The sequence below is a fragment of the Schistocerca serialis genome, chromosome 6, assembly GCF_023864345.2.
Source record: "Schistocerca serialis cubense isolate TAMUIC-IGC-003099 chromosome 6, iqSchSeri2.2, whole genome shotgun sequence".
In the NCBI taxonomy this organism is placed as follows: Eukaryota; Metazoa; Arthropoda; class Insecta; order Orthoptera; family Acrididae; genus Schistocerca; species Schistocerca serialis.
Window position 1 is genome coordinate 496104812 of NC_064643.1, and position 17259 is coordinate 496122070.

At 38.8% G+C, this 17259-nt stretch overlaps 1 protein-coding gene across 1 annotated transcript in view; it reads right to left on the minus strand.

Annotated features, from left to right (window-relative positions):
* Positions 1 to 217: 217 nt before the first annotated feature.
* The window catches only part of LOC126484952 (uncharacterized), a 91576-nt gene continuing 74534 nt past the window's right edge, over positions 218 to 17259 (minus strand). The window contains exons 18-27 of the mRNA XM_050108553.1: positions 12778 to 12935; positions 7571 to 7780; positions 7142 to 7430; positions 6447 to 6604; positions 3689 to 4085; positions 2721 to 3577; positions 2336 to 2625; positions 1928 to 2238; positions 1043 to 1285; positions 218 to 538 (exon numbers count right to left, since the gene is read on the minus strand). Coding sequence (XP_049964510.1) covers positions 519 to 538; positions 1043 to 1285; positions 1928 to 2238; positions 2336 to 2625; positions 2721 to 3577; positions 3689 to 4085; positions 6447 to 6604; positions 7142 to 7430; positions 7571 to 7780; positions 12778 to 12935 — 2933 coding nt within the window. The 3' untranslated portion in view covers positions 218 to 518. The remainder of the gene's footprint in view (positions 539 to 1042; positions 1286 to 1927; positions 2239 to 2335; positions 2626 to 2720; positions 3578 to 3688; positions 4086 to 6446; positions 6605 to 7141; positions 7431 to 7570; positions 7781 to 12777; positions 12936 to 17259) is intronic.

Here is a 17259-nt window from a genome sequence, read left to right on the forward strand (position 1 = left end):
TTTTCAGTTTCACATTTACTTACTTATTTTATTCACTGAGGCAGTTAAATAAAGGATAAATTAAAATTTCAAAAACAATCGCAGAACTTCTAATGAAGAATATATCGTCAACACAGAAATGTTCTTCGTGGAAGATTGCAGAAATCACAGCAATTATATAAAATAATTTATTTACACTTTTATACAATAATTCCATTATATTACAACTTCTGTCTCTGTTCATTTCTGAACTGTTGTACTACAAAAGATGATAGTGAATTTTTATTCTATTTTGTATATTTGTGGAATGCAGGTCACTATAGCCATATACATCCTCCTACAAGGAAATGACAACAACAGAATCACTTTGACTCCTTGTCTATGACAAACTAACAGTTTTGTTTATGGTTTTTGATCTTATGACTTTATTTGTCATTCATAGAAGACTGCAGATGAACCATAACCTTTTTTATGGATCTTGCCAATATCTCAAAAACATTGCTTTCTCTTTGTTGTTAGCTGCTTGCAGATAGTATTAATCACATGTAGGACAATGTTTCTGCAAAAAGAGGAATGAAACAAACTGTGAGTGTATGAATTAAGTAACTTACAAAATAAATTTGTTTATTTTTAGACAACAAAATAACTTTCACTGAAATAACATGTGTCAGCACTATGAGGAGTTCACATAACTGAAATTGCCGTAGACTAGATCATAATTATTTTGAAGCTAAGTAGGAGAGGTGGGAATGGGAAGTATGATGAATCATCAATAAGTCAACCCCTATGGAAGGCCATGGAAAACATACATAACGAATGAACACTTTCATTTCTGATCTGTAGCTTTTGTGTGTGTGTGTGTGTGTGTGTGTGTGTGTTTTGAACTGTTCAGAAAAACAAAAAACATTTTTAAACAAAAGTGTGCACTTTTCTCAATGTAATCCCTATTGGCAGTTCCCAGCAACTGTCAATAAAATGGTCACTTATTCAGCAACTTTCAGAATGCGCAAAGGTTTGTTACAAAACTGCTGAATGATGCATATAGTACTAAAGTAGAATTAACCTTGGATAGACAGCCTGTCTTCAACTCCTCGAATGCCACTGGCTGGTGGCATAAATTCATTTGTTCCTGGTTCACAGTGTTCACCTTGTTCTTCATCATCATCTTCCAATTGTCTGTTCTCTGTTGTGCTGAACATATCAAGTGAATATAGTGAACTGGGTATAATCTGTGAAGGGTCATCCAGTATATCATCATCTTGTTGTGTAGAATCTAACTGAACAGTTGGAGCAGCAGAACAGAAGCCTGCAAGGTAGAAAGAAACAATAACAGCTCTTTCAAAACATATCAAAATTAATTTAATTTACTTGTATAGTAGTGAAAGTGGCAACTATAGGGGCAGCTAGGAAGTAATCTATTCGCTACTTCAATGTGTTTCTCCCACTAGTGAGTTGACATGTAGTCCTCAGATGGCAGTCACAGCTTCATTGTTGGACCTTTCTCTTTTTAATTTTGCTTTTTTGTAGGGACTATTACACACATCACAGCTGTTCATGTGTCATAGTCATGTGTCCAATTAAAAAAAGAATTTCAGCTATAGTTAGCCGAAACACTTAAGTTTTTTTAAGAGTGAACCATGTCGATGACAACTGTGTCAATCAAACACTGTTTTTACAAGTAAACTCTGCGAGTGATAGATATCAGTTTTGTTACTGTCATTTCCTCTTGATGCCACTTACGCCATAGTAGAAACGAAAACACAAATACATGTTTTTACATCCACATACCATGGGAAGTTTTTCTCACCAGCAGCTTAAGAAGAATGGAACATTTACGGTGGGAGAACTGATATAACTTTACTGTGATCACTTTGACAGTTTCACAATGTAACATATTTTTAAAGTAGTCATATAATAGGCATATGTGGTTTTGTTGGTAAGGGCTTACCTGGCAGACCTTTTATAGAAGTGGGATGAAAATCTGAAATATCATAAACAGTCCTGATGTTTGAAGGTCCTGATGATATGGAGTCATCATGCATATATGGTAAAAATTTAGATAATTCAAGGCTTAGAAGCAGAAGATAAGCTGAAATCAAATGAGCAGTTGCTGTTGCAAGATCAGAATTTTGTGGAGAAACTGCTGTTATTGTACTTATGCCCCAGAAGGTAAATACAGCAGCTGTTAAAATTGAAGCTGCTAGTATACCTCTTGCTTCCTTAGATCTCTCATCTTCACTGCAGCTTTCTTTTCTGAAACTGGCAACAAAGAGATAACATGTTATTGCATTAGTTTTTCATTTTTAAGTGTTTAGTAACAAATATGTAGATAGCAGAACAATTAATTACCCATTACCTGAAGCAACTAATTAAGGACACAACAGCTGCCATTATGAGGAGTAGTATAACATATATCAATGATATTAACAGGTGTGCATGAAAGTTGCCACTTGGATAACATTTCCAAAAGTTGATGCCTGTCTCTGTAGTCAGGTATGGTTGAGGTGGAATAAGCAGCAACCAGACTCCAGACAATATGACCTGTATTACTGTTAAAATAACTGCCATAATTATAAGTCCTGACGAACAGAAGAGCCAGTCTTCTGTGAACTTCTTCCTAGTGTTTTCTCTCCATATTGATGATGCCTGTTACACAATACACAATTATTAATTTATAAGCTATAAATTTGAGAATGCGCATCTGAAACTGTAGTAAATTACTTGAACATGATGTACTGTACCTTGAGGAGCATCGCAGAGAAAATTATTGTGTAGGAAAATCCTGGGAAAATTCTTCTTAATCCACAAACAGCTGATGTGGGGGAAAGTATGAATGTAAAGTTAGATGTAAACAGCAGCAGTATGCCCAAAAGCATAAAGTAATCTAAGGCTGATGTATGACATGCCACAGTAGCACTGAATGGAGATGAGAATCCAAGAAAATACAATGAAATCAAAACTGTTGCTATAATGCCTAGTAGTGTCATACCTCCTATGGCTATTGGCCATGTGTATTGAAAATTATGGTAAACTGTAGGCTGTTCATGGAAAGACTTTTCCAATTCTGTCTCTTCCATGCATACTGAGCATTGAACAGATGTACAATCTGATAACAAAGTAGAAAAGTTTACAGGGCTGATTAATTTAAAACCAGAATTATTGTTCCATGTTCCAATGTAGTGATGGCCATTCCATAGACTGAAACCTCTGAGTTCACAGTTGTTGTGAATGGCACTTAAAACTTCTTCTTCTAATAATCTAAATATATCATTGTAGTCAATCCCGCACTTCTCCAAAGATACTGTGCCAGAGATGTTACTGCAGTGGTTTTCCAATACATTATTCATTGCAGTTGCAATAATTGATACACTTTCCATTGTATCCCATATGCTGGGAGAAGAGATGTTCAGCTGATCTCCTATGATGAGAGATCCATATGATTCTTTAAGCTCATCTACCCATGGTTTGGGCATTGAGTACATTGCATTTGGGCCATATCCAATAAATCTTTGTTTTAGCCACTCCTTGAAATTCTGAATCTCACTTTCCTCTACAGTTTGGTGAAGTAGAGGTTTAAGTGTAACAATGTTGTGGAAACCTGCAGTTAAAGAAAGTTTCAATGAGTATCAAATGAATAACATAGTATTTTGAAACAATGTAGAAAATATATAGTATTAATTATTTACATATTAGTAGTTCTTTTAACCACCTGCTTGTATTTGTTTCTGATTATTCTGTATAACTGTCATAAATATCAGTCCATCAATTGTGTGGCATACATTTAAGAATGACTGAACCTCTCTCGGGTCTTGCAACAACAATATTATTGTTGTTCCTGGTCTCAGTTTTTTTGTTATTTCTTCTGTTACCATCATATTTGAGGAGCTTATTGCACCAACTAAGCCCTCTGTGTTTCTGTTGTAAAGTGAATATACTCCTGAAAGGCACAGAACGCCCTCTTTTATCCAATCATGGTTCTGAATGTGTTCTGATGCAGTCTCTGCCCATTCTTCAGCCTCTCTAACAATGACAACAGAATGAGAACGCATAGCCATGGCTGCAGAAAGCATAGCTTCGGCTGCATCTTTGTGCTGCAAAACTTCTTCCTGTAGGTGCACAACAGAAACAACTTTTAGAACTAATATTACACCTTGTATTGTTATGTAATCATTAATCACATCTACATGCAGGCAGATTCAGAGAAATGAGAAACTGAAAAAATTAACTATTGTTATAAAAATGCTTTTATATAAATTTATCTGTCATTTAATAGAAGGAGTGTCCAGTAAGTAAGTACTGTTTTGGGAAAAAACCATAATTTTTTCAAACCAAAATTTATTTTTACAAGAAAGAGCATTTCTTCAACTATTTTTCTACATAGTTGCCACCTTGCATTTTCATTGCTGTCAAAGTGCCTTCCTCCAAAATCATGCTTCAAGTTCAAGAACAAGTGGTAGTCAGAAGGTGCAAGAATAGGGCAATTCTAAACAACTAAGATCTCACTCCTTCTGACTACCACTTGAACTTGAAGTGTAATTTTGGAGGAAGGCACTTTGACAGCGATGATAATGCAAAAAATGGTGTTCAGCATTGGCTGTCTTCACTGGAAACATCTTTGTATGAATAGGGCATAGAAAAGTTGTTTTCCCACTATGTCAATGAATGCACAATGGTGGCAACTATGGAGAAAAATGGTTTAGGAAATGCTCTTTCTTGTAGAAACAACCTTAGATTCGAAAAAATGTTTTAATGAGTTTTTTCCAAAATGATACTTACTTTCTGGGCATGCCTTATAATAAAAAACATGTAATTTAAGAATACAAAAAGCAAATTAATTTAATTCACAAAGTAAATTTATTTCTTGAAGATTGCTTGTTGCACATGAGCTCCAGTTTTGTGCAAATGTTCTTACAGTCTCTTAGATAAATTGTTTATGGTTCAAAGTAACATTTCAATAGAAATTTCAGCAACTGCTTCTTAGATTTTAGCTTTCAATTCTTCTATTGTAGCAGGATGATTATAATAAGCTTTGCTTTTAAGGTGACTCCCCCCCCCCCCCCCCCTCTATCCCACTGCAAGATGAAATTGCATGCTGACATGTCATGGGATCTGAAGGCCACAATGACACATTTTCTTGAAATCATATGTTTGTCAAACAACTAACATACAACAGCCATTGAATTGTAGTTGAGATGATTCAACTTGTCCTTATTCTTTTTCTTGTGACTTTGTCCTGCATTCACCAGATGGGTATGGTTATGAACAGATTTGGCATGGTTCATTTAAGGGGTGGCTGGATGCCTTTCCTGTGTCAGCACCAGTGAACATCCCCCCCCTCCCTCCCCCCTTCTCCAGGACAGAATATGTGTACCCCAACTGTGTAGATCTAGTGTTATTCATGCAAAAGTGAATGAAAGTTTTCTAAATGTTTGTGCATCATAAAACTGAGGTGGAACCAGCCTGATATTCAGCAAGTGAGATGTGGAAAATCACCTAAAAACCACATCCAGGCTGGCCAGCACACCGACCCCTGTGCTTAATCTGCTGGGTGGATTTGATCCAGGATCAGTCCATCTCTCCATCCCAGAAGAAGAGCTTGAACATGCACTGTTATCTGGATAGGTCTGTTAAGATGATATAATTACATTGCATATTATCCAAGAACATAATTTCCTACTGAAAGATGGCATGGAGTTGAGCAAAGTAGGCAATTCTGGCAGGGTGAAAACTTGTTTCAACAGAAAGTAAACTTAGACTGTAACATATTTTTATTTACTGTTGCACTTATTTTGCTTATATGTTTATGCCACTTGAAGTTATTCTGAAGCTAGATGCTGGAGTTTGTTGTCACATTGGTTTCCATGCATCACCTTTTTAGAAGAAGTATAGAAATGTTATTTTTTGGTGTTTACCAATAATTTACTTCCCTCAAATGTCCATTTAATTGGGCTGTAGCTTTATTTACACCTAATTTGGTTGATTTTGGGTTTTTCCTGTAAGAAGGTTGCTTGTGTTTTCTGTGATAAAAGTATTTGTTTGTGACTCAGTTTCAGCTCTATAGTTGAGTCTGCATAAGAAGATCCTTGACAGATGCAGTGAGCAGGCTTTGTGCACCTACCTTAATCAATAAAATGAAATTTTGTAAACATCTCTCCAGCAACACCTTAGTGTTGTCATAGCTCTATGGATCACTGCTGTTTTCACCTGCAGCCATTTGCACTTTGCTGCTGAAAGCTGGCAACAGAGCTGTTAGCTGTCACGGATCTTCTTACACTGACTTGACTGTAGGTGATTTATACAATAGAGGAAGGGAATTGACTAAACCACTATAGTCATTAACTTGTTACACATTGTTAGGTTTCCCATCATGCAGAGGGACACTTATATATACTGATTCAATTTAAAGGTTTTTACAAGTGATATACTTGTTATAAAATATTATATTTAAATAACTCTAAATGACTTACCCAGAACTTTGCATTGTGGAGGTCTATGCCCTCCAAAGTATACTTGTCCATGGGGACAGTAATGTGAGTAATCCCATTTGATTTCAAAAGAGATTGTATGTTTTCAGAAGACTGGACATCATTTGTAATAGCTGCAATGATGTCTGATCCTCTATTGGCTGGTAAACAGTTGGTTGATTTTCATGAGTATACTCTATATTGATATATGTAATAATTTATATCATCATTTGTAAAACAGATTTAATGCAGACTGAAAGTCAAAAGTAAATATTAACAGCTTTTTCACTGTATTAGAGTTCCCACTTTCCAGTTACTAAAAAAGGGCATAATATTGTCATGGCCAACAAACATACAAATTGTAACATTCATCAAATCTTTAAAATAAATTTTTCATTGGGAGAGAGAAAAAGACAATGCAGGAAGGAGGCAGAACTACTCAGTTGCCAGAAACAGTTGCCTAGATGAGAAGAGACAGAAACACAAAAAAAGAGTGTAAAAAATTAGCTGCAGACAGTCAAGATGTCTGAGACAAGAGCTAAAAGTGACATAGAGGCGAAATTAAAATGAAAGATAATGAAAGGCATGAAGAAAAAGGCACCATTATTTCAATATTCTATGTCTGTTGGCCACATTTCATTTGTTCCCATTTTGGTGACTGATAAGTGGATGCCCCTTCATAAATCAGGTATACTTACATGCAGTGCCAAGTTTGTTGTCTGTCCAAAAATCACCAACTGATTTAGTCACAGTATTAAAAGCTGTTCCATAGACATATGAAGGTTGGAAGCAGCTATCAACTATAGTCACTCCCAAAACATTTCCAGGAAGAAGTGATGCATTGTTGTTGATTTGTTCCAGCTTATACAATATAGCACCTGCATGAAGTGCTGCATTTAACTGGAGCTTCCCACAGTTAAACTGGCCTTCTCCTTCCTCATGTAGAGGGATGATTCCTAAGATAGATAGGTTTTTATTTGCCGGAACCTTGAAAACCAAATTAAGGTTTAACAGCTGCAGCATTTTCTTCTAATACAAATTAGCTAAATGGAAGCAAAATAAAGTGAATAAATCCTATCAGTCTCACAAGTATAGTCAGTGAATGAAAGAGAAACATTTGCACCTACCTTTTTGAGAATGGGTTTATAAACAGTGTTAATTCCATCATGCACTATTTCACAAGGACTTTGTATTTTGTATACACTGACTTCATCACGTCTTTTCATGGAATATAACTTTATACTCGTTTCATTAACTTTCACATTTCCTTTGGCATCAATGCGGCCAACTGGTACCAAGATGTAGTGTCCATTATTATTTCGCTGAAAGCTTAAAACCTAAAAAATTATAGTTTATGTTATTCAAGCCAGAACTTCCATTAATTTAGACTGTTCATAAAGTATCTTGAAAGCGGTAAATAATTTTATGGGCCTATGATGGGAAGAGAAGTGAAAGCTGTGCACTGGAAACTTAGTATCTGCAGGCAATACTGTATGACCACCTTTATCTGCTGCACATGTTAGAGGTTCTAGGTGCAAAGGGAGTAGCTAATAAACAGACTTGTTGATATTTAGAAAACAGCGTACAGTGACTAGACATCTCACATGTCTGCAGTAGGTGCAAGTTCATAAAAAAAAACACCTATCAGGTCTGCAATATGTTAGTATTGGTGTCCATCAAGAAAGTGTACTGGTTCCAAGATGCTTTTAATACACATTACTGATTTTCCATATAATACCAGACATTAAGAGAAAGTACTGTTTGCTGCTGATTGTAATATACTAATCACTGATAATATGCCTGCACTAATGGAAAATGCAACTGAAGTACTGACAGATATTTACATATGCCCATCAAGGACAAAAGTAGTCCTCAAAATGAAAGCAAACAGTATGTGCTCTAGAGCAAACAGGAAACACAATTCTTCAAATTTAAAACTACACTACACTTTCATAGATGTTGTACCCAACAAAAAATTCTTATGAATGCTCATTGGTCACATTGTCAAAAAACATATCTACAACATGCTATGCACTTTGAGTCCTTGCATCAGTATGCAATGCAGCATGTCTAAGAACAGTGTTCTATAAATAAAACAATGGAAACTCCAGATAGGAATGTCAGCAATGTATGAAAAGACATATTACTACTTACCATAAAGAAGACACATCAAGTTGCAGACAGGCACATTAAAAGACACTCATGTAAAGCTTTTGGTCACAGTTTTCGTCAGTAAAACACACACACACACACACACACACACACACACACACACACACACAAAAGCACACCTCATGCACACACAACCACCAACTCCAACATCCCGGGCCAGAATGCAACATCACATGGAATGCAAGCAGTAGTTTGGAGGAGGCGGGTGAAGAAGAAGGAATAGTAATGTATGGTTGGGAAGAAAGATGAACACTTGGCAGAGCGTGCAGGGACTAGACTGCCAACAGATGCAGCATCAAGAGGTTGTGGAGCAGGGAGGTGGGGAAAAAAGGAGCAAGAAAGGAGAGGAGTCAGGAAAAGATGGGCAGGGGAATTGGCAGAGGGCTGCAAAAAAACAAGGTGGGAGATGAAATTCTGGAAGAGGGGATAGGACAGAGGGTGTGGAAACTGCTGGGTGGAGAATGTGGGGACAGTATGTTACTGTAGGTTGAGGCTGGGATAATTATGGGAGTGCAGAATGCGTTGTAAGGATAATTCCCATCCGCACAGTTCTGAAAAGCTGGTGGTGGAGGGAAGGATCCAGATGACTCAGCTAGTGAAGGAGCCATTGAAATCAAGTGTGTTATGTTCAGCTGCATGTTGTGCCATGGGGTGATCTACTTTGGTCTTAGAATGAGATTTTCACTCTGCAGCAGAGTGTGTGCTGATATGGAACTTCCTGGCAGATTAAAACTGTGTGCTGGACCAAGACTTGGGATCTTTGCCTTTCATGGGCAAGTGATCTACCAGAGAGCACTTGCCTGCAAAAGGCAAAGGCCCCAAGTTCGAGTCTTGGTCTGGCACACAGTTTTAATCTGCCAGGAAGTTTCATACTTTGCTCTTGGCCACAATTTGGTGGTGGATGTCCATTCTGGTGGACAGCTGGTTTGTAGTCATACCAATATAAAATTACTACCAACCAGCTGTCCACCAGGATGAACAGCCACCTCCAAACTGTGGCCAAGTGCAAAGTAACCACCCTGTGGCACAACATGCAGCTGAACATAACACAATTCATTTCAATGGCTGCTACACTATCTGAGCCATCTGGATTCTTACCTCGACCACCAGCTTTTCTGAACTGTGCATATGGGAGTTATCCTTACAACACATTCTCCGCTCTAGTAATTATCCCAGCCTCAACCTACGATAACATACTGTCCCCACACCCTCCACCCAACAATTTCCACCCCCTCTGTCCTGTCATCTTCTCATCATTCTCATCTTCCAGCCCTCTGCCAATGCATCCACCTGTATTTCTTTGCTCCCCTCCTTTTTTGCTCCTTTTTTTCCCCTCCATGCTCCACAACCTCCTGATGCTGCACCTGTTTTCAGTCTAGTCCCTGCACACTCCACAAGTCAATGTTCATCTCTCCCCCTACAGTGTGTGTGTGTGTGTGTGTGTGTGTGTGTGTGTGTGTGTGTGTGTGTGTCTTTTACTGATGAAGACTGTGGATGAAAGCTTTTTCTGAGTGTCTTTTAATTGTGCCTGTCTGCAACTGTATACTTTAGCTATGTGCATTCAGTCCTGAGCTACAGGATAATTTTGTGAGGAAATAATGTTCAGAATCTACAAACATTTTTCAAAATTCAAAAGAAAGCAGTGAGAATCATAACAAAATGCAGTAAGTGGGCTCACTGCAAAAATTATTTAAAATGTTGTATTTTGTGATTGTTCTTTATGAGTTCATATTACAGACCACTAAGTACACCAAGAAAAATATGAAAAGTCGTAGCAGAAACAGTGCTGTTTGTAACTGTGTAACAATAACAAGCCATTGTCTTCATCTAGACAAGAAAAATAAGCAAAAGACCCAAAACAATGTATGGTATCATGGTTTAAAACTGGTTAATAAATTGTCAAATAAATCAAAGAAATAAATAACAAGGATTCTTTCAGAAAAACTGTTAAATGGTCCTTGCAGGAACACTGTTATTATACCAGAAATTAGTATCTTAATAAAAATTTATGAAACTTCATGAATCACCTATGTAAATTACATAGAAATTAAGAGGTCTATTTATGTGTAATTGTAAATGTATATAAATATGTTAACAACTATTTAATAGTATTGTACAGCTACTGGCAACATCTGTACAATATCAATGGATGGCTTAATAAATAAATAACATACAGTAAAGAATAAGGTTGTATCTGTTTAAAGCAGCACAAGTAATATTACTTACATACACTGTTACAGTACAATAAATTTTTTCGGAATAGAGAAAACCATCCTGTACCAATATTTCATAACAAACATAGAGCCATGTCAAATATTATGTCATGGAATGTAGGGAACATTTCTTAAAACATTACAGTAACATAAAAATGCCCTTTATTGGTTGTAATTTTCCTTACACAGCAGCTGGATGGTATACTATTGTCACAATAAAACCACACCATTGAATTACTTTGTAGCTCATTTATGATTTTAGGCATGACATCCATGATAAATTGTGTATATTCCACATTCTAGAATGGTTGGTAATATTATTAATAGTGGCAGCAAAATACAACAGAAGGTTGGAAATTCCCAAAGTGGCTAAGTAGGGAGATCTGAAGACAGTGTGGTATGGTACACAAGCACTTCATGAACCATCCTTTCTCAGTTGCTGCAGAAAATACTGATTATTCTGCCTAGGTAACTGTGATTTTCAGTGAATTTTCTCCAGCTAAATACAATGAAAAGGATAGTTGCTACTCGCCATATAGAAGAGATGCTGAATCACAGATAGGTACAACAAAAAGACTCCAACAAAGTGCGCATACACACACACACACACACACACACACACACCACACACACACTCTGGCTGCTGAGGCCAGACTGAGAGCAGCAGCGCATATTGGGAGAAGCAACCAGGTGGTGGGGCTAAGGAGAAAGCTGGGGCAGGGAGGGGGAGGAATAGCAGGGTAGGGGTGGTGGACAGTAAGTGCTGCTTGTGGAATGGTAAAGGGATGAGGTGGAGAGGGGGAAAGGGTAGTGGAAAAGGTGTGAAGAAAAAAGTAAAAAGACTGTGTGCACTGGTGGAATTCAGTCCATCCTGGATTTTCCATTGTTTGATCCAGCTGAATATAAGGCTATACTATCAGTTGGCAACACGCAATTTCAGTGTAAAAAATTTATCTTGAAAGGAGGATATAAGGTGTACATCAACAAAAGCAAAACAAGGATAAAGGAATGTAGTTGAATTAAATCAAGTGATGATAAGGGAATTAGATTAGGAAATGAGACGCTTAAAGTAGTAAATGAGTTTTGCTATTTGGGGAGCAAAATAACTAATGATGGTCAAAGTAGAGAGAGAAGAAGAGAAATTTGTTAACATCGAGTATAGATTTAAATGTCAGGAAGTCATTTCTGAAAGTATTTGTGTGGATTGTAGCCATGTATGGAAGTGAAACATGGACAATAAATAGTTTAGACAAGAAGAGAATAGAAGCTTTCGAAATGTGGTGTTACAGAAGAATGCTGAAGGTTAGATGGGTAGACCACATATCTAATGAGGAGGTATTGAATAGAATTGGGTAGAAGAGAAATTTGTGGCACAACTTGACTAGAAGAAGGGATCAGTTTGTAGGACATGTTCTGAGGCATCAGGGAATCACTAATTTAGTATTGGACAACAGCATGGAGGGTAAAAATCATAGAGGGAGACCAAGAGATGAATACACTAAACAGATTCAGAAGGATGTAGGTTGTACTAGGTGCTGGAAAATGAAGCAGCTTGCACAGGATAGAGCAGTAACGAGAGCTGCATCAAACCAGTCTCTGGACTGAAGACCACAACAACAACAACAATGACAACAACAAGATTTATTTGTTATGAGAGTAGATACATTTTCCACTGATAACTGATATCTCATGAAGCACCATTTGGGCATATTTATTTCTGTAATTTGTATTTGATTCACCAAATAAAAAGTAATTTCATTTACAGAATCAACTTATAAATCATAAAAGTGAAACTGAAAATATTTCCTAGTTAGCAAATCAAAAATGAAAAGATGTCATCCAAGTGTAATGTAATATACATGGTTACCATTGGTTACCATTTATAATGGAATTTCCATTGGTTGTTTGTTTGTAAAATATCTTACTCAAATCTTGAATTTGCATTTTACCTCAGTTTCAGCATGTGTATTTTCACCCATCTTTGAAAATGCTACTGTATTTAGCCCAGCTCCAACAAAGGCCATATGTGGAGCAACTTCAAATAGGCGATGTCGCACTCTGTCAATATCCTGCATTGCTGAGCAGTGCTGTCCGGAGAGTATTGTTTCTGCAATGAAAAAGCAGTCTTATGTTCCATTCCTTGAAAAATTAAAAGTGGTTCAACTGGTGTCAGGTTCAACAGCTGCTGAAAGTGAAGAAAGTAGTATGTTAGAAGGTGGGATGCTGCAATGGACCACACCCAGTCAAAACTATAGGGAGAACACATAGAAATTCAGAAAACCACTCTCTAATATGATAATGCTGCTTCTAATGGAGCATATCTAATAGGGTAACACTTGAAGGATCCCAGTATTTGAATAATAAAACAGTCAGCAAAGTATGTAGATCTGAATTCTATCTAGTATGTTTGAATACAGATTTTGAATTAAGCTGCAATAGAAATATGCACTTCTAATAAAGTTAATGTGATACTGAATGTAGTGCAAAATCCTAATAAATATTAAGTACTACATGCATCTAACTAGTGGTTCATTGAATGAATATGACACGCAGGTTGTGCCTCAGTGAAATACAGTGCTGCTTGTGTTTACAATCACTGTATTAGTGTTCAGAATTCTGGTAGATCTCAATGCAACTTGACTACCAGCAGATTTTTTGAAGAAATGTTAAGTGTTCATTTTGTTTACACCAGGACATTTGTAATCTTTTTTTTTATTAAAAAAATAGAAAAATAAACACTCCGTCTCCAGGCCACGAGTGCCACGAGGGGCGTGGGGTCAGCACTCCGCTCTCCCGGCCATTATGATGGTATTCTTCACCAAAGCCACTGCTATTCAGTTGAGTAGCTCCTCAATTGGCATCACGAGGCTGAGTGCAATCCGAAAAATGGCGACAGCGCATGGTGGCCTGGATGGTCACCCATCCAAGTGCTGACCATGCCTGACAGCACTTAACTTCGGTGATGCTCTCGGGAGCCCATTGCCATACAATGATGTCTTCAAATGTGAAGTGATTGTGAGTGAGGATATAGTTCATCATGATGACCAGGAAGGAGACTGTTAGTTTGTAATCAGTGGGATATTGGGAAAGGTAGTGTTCAAAATTGGCAAGGTCATGGCAATTAGGTTGTAAACAGAGTTGGCATCAATAGCAACAAGCAGGGCACCATGTGGTAAAGGAACTGGAACTGTGGAGATTCAGTAGAGGAAATTGTTAGTGTCTTCTGTATAGGAGGGGGTGGGGGGGGGGGGGGGAGGGTGATGGTAACAGGCTGAAGGTGTTGATCTACGAGAGCAGAGATTCTTTCTGTGAGTGCACAGTAACTGGCCACAGTGGGGCATCCTGGGTGGTTAGGTTTATGGACTTTAGGAAGCATGTTGAAGGCAGGAGCATAGGGAGCGGTAGAGGTGAGGAGAAAAACAGACTCAGTGTAGAGGTTCTGGGATGTGCCTAAGAATATGAGGAGCGGCTGTTGAATTTCTGGAATGGGATCACTGTGGCAGGGTTTGTTGATAGATGAATCTGACAGCATGTTGAGGGATCTGGGGAGTGGGGGAGAGGCAGGGCTTGAGGTTAAGAAATTCTGGAATATTAACAAAGGATGATCTAGGGGCAGTGAGTGTGGAACTCAGTTGGGTGTAACACAAAACTGAGTCAGGCAGAGTTTAACATTAGTTTTGGGTTTCTGATTGGTAGTGTTGGTGAAAAAAAAAGAGATTTCACTCTAGGGACTGGGAGATGGAGAGAAGGTCTTTAACAAGTCCAGCATGAATGAATTTGGGAGTGGGGAAAAAGGTAATGCCTTTGAAAGGGCTGATACTTGTGTGGGATTAAGGCTCTTGGAGAAACGATTCATGACTGTGTTTTGAGTCTCTTTAGTTTCTGGATTCTGTGTGATGGTGGGAAGGAGTTTCTGAGGGAGTGGTAAATGTAGAAGGTCTGCAAGAGAGGGTATGTCAGCTATGAGGGGATGTGGGGGAGGTTTGGAGGCTGTTGTAGAGGAGTCAGATAGTGGTATTCCAAGGTGGGAGTAGGAGGTGAACAGATTGGAGAGTTTTTTGATGTGGTGTTGTGCTTGCTACTCTAGTTCCTGGAGGCAACAATTACGTAATAAGAGATGAGATCCAGGAATTTTGCATTGCAGAGCAGGAGAATTTTACATATAGAGAGGAAGTATTGTAAAGAGATTTGGCCCTGATGTACATGGTTTTTTTAGGTATAGCTCTGTGAGAACTAAAAAATGGCAAAATGTGAACAGCTCTAGTTCACTGTGGAAGGAGGAGTTACAGGCAGAGATGGGTAATTTACTAGTAAGGCCATTCGGGGGAATTCTATGAGCCAGGCAACAATGCAGGTAAAGTATGTGGGACTGGGTTCTGGCTAAGGATAAAGGATACTTTTCTGTACTGGCACAAATGGAAGGAGCAAGCATCCATAATGGAGGATAAAAATATTTATATATGTATTCACAAAAATATGTGTGAAAAATCACAAAAATGGTGGAACAGACAAAGTATGGGGAAACAAGGTGAAACCTGAGGGAGCATGCTGATAGTGAAAGGTGAAAGTGAACTGAAATCAATGTGAAAATGCAATGAGATCAAAGATAAAAATAAACAAAAATTCAATAATATGGGAAGCAGGTAGAGTGGATATGTATGTCAAGTGGATATCTATGAAGAAGGGGAACAACACCTCTCTTTACACTAACATCCCTAATGCTCATGGGCTTTCGCTACTTAACATTATATTTCCCAAATCCTGGCAGATTACAAACCTACAACCTTCTTCCTGGTCACAATGACCAACTATATCCTCACCCACAATTATTTCACCTTTGAAGGCATCAGCCCTATGGCAGTGGGCACCCACGTGGAACCATCCTATGCCAACCTATTCATGGGCCATGTAGATGAATCCTTTCTAACCACCCAGAATCCCTAACCCTTCACTTAGTTCAGATTGACTAGTGACATCTTGGTGATGTGACCTGGGTGTGAGGAGATCCTATCCATATTCCTCCATAACCTCAACACCTTCTCCCCCATTCACTTCATCTCATCCTACTCAACCCAACAAGCCACCTTCCCTGATACTGACCTCCATTTCAAAGATGGCTACAGCAGTACAACCATCCATATCAAACCTGCCAATCACCAGCAGTGCTTCCACTCTGACAGCTGCCACCCATTCCATACCTAGAAGCTCCTATCAAACAGCCTAGTGAGCCTTGGCTGTTGCATCTGTAGTGATTAACAGTGCCTCTGCAGATATCGAAGGTCTCACTGAGGCCTTCACAGACCGAAATTACCTTCCCAACCTTCTACAGAAACAGATCTCCCATGCCTTATCTCTCCAGTCATCCACCACCTCACAAAGTACAAACAACCAGCTACAGAGGAACATTCCCCTCAGTATCACATTCATTGCCAGGGTTTTGACTATCTCTTGTCATCCCTGAAATGAGGAACATCCAACCAACTATCCCTTCCACCCCTTCCACAGTGGTATCCCTCCACCCACTGAACCTACACGGTATCTTTGTCCATCTCTATTCCACCCCTGTTCCCAACCCCTTGCCCCTGGCTCATACCCCTGCAACAGACCTAGATGCAAGACCTGTGTGATACATACTCCCATTACCACCTACTCCACTCCAGTCACAAGAATCACCTATCCCATCAAAGGTGGACTACCTGTGAAAGCAGTCGTGTGATCTACAAGCTAAGCTGCAATCACTGTGCTGTTTTCTACATGGGCATGACAACCAACAAGCTGTCTGCCTGCATGAATAACCACAACAAACTATGGCCAAGAGACAACTGAACCACCCTCCCACTGCTAACAGTATGTTTTTCACTTCAATGACTGCTTCACAGCCTGTGCCAGCTGAATCCTTCCTAACAACACCAGCTTTTCTCAATTGTCAGTTGGGAACTCTCCCAGCAGCCTATCCTAAGTTCCTGTAACTCCCATGGCCTCAACCTTAGTTAGTCACTGTTCCTCACCCACCTATAACCATCCCTGTTCCATATCCAGCACTACACAGCCTTCTATTCCAGTAAACCACCCACAATCTCTTTATTTCCCTCCTTTTCCACCTCCTTCTCACCTCCCCCTCCCCTCATCATCTAACCACCTGACTGCATCTAGCTGCCCTACCATTTCCCCACCATGTTCCTGTACGCTCGCCACCCCTACCCTGGTATCCCTCCCCTTCCCCACCTTTGCCTATTCCTTACCTCCACCACTCACATTGCTTCTCCCATTGTGCACAATTGCTCGCTATCTGGCCTTGGAAGTGAGTCACAATGGTCATGTGTGTATGAATTGTGTTTGCATGAATGTGTGTGTGTGTGTGTGTGTGTGTGTGTGTGTGTGTGTGTGTGTGTATGTGTGGATGTGTTGGCTATTTTAGAAGAAGGCCTTTT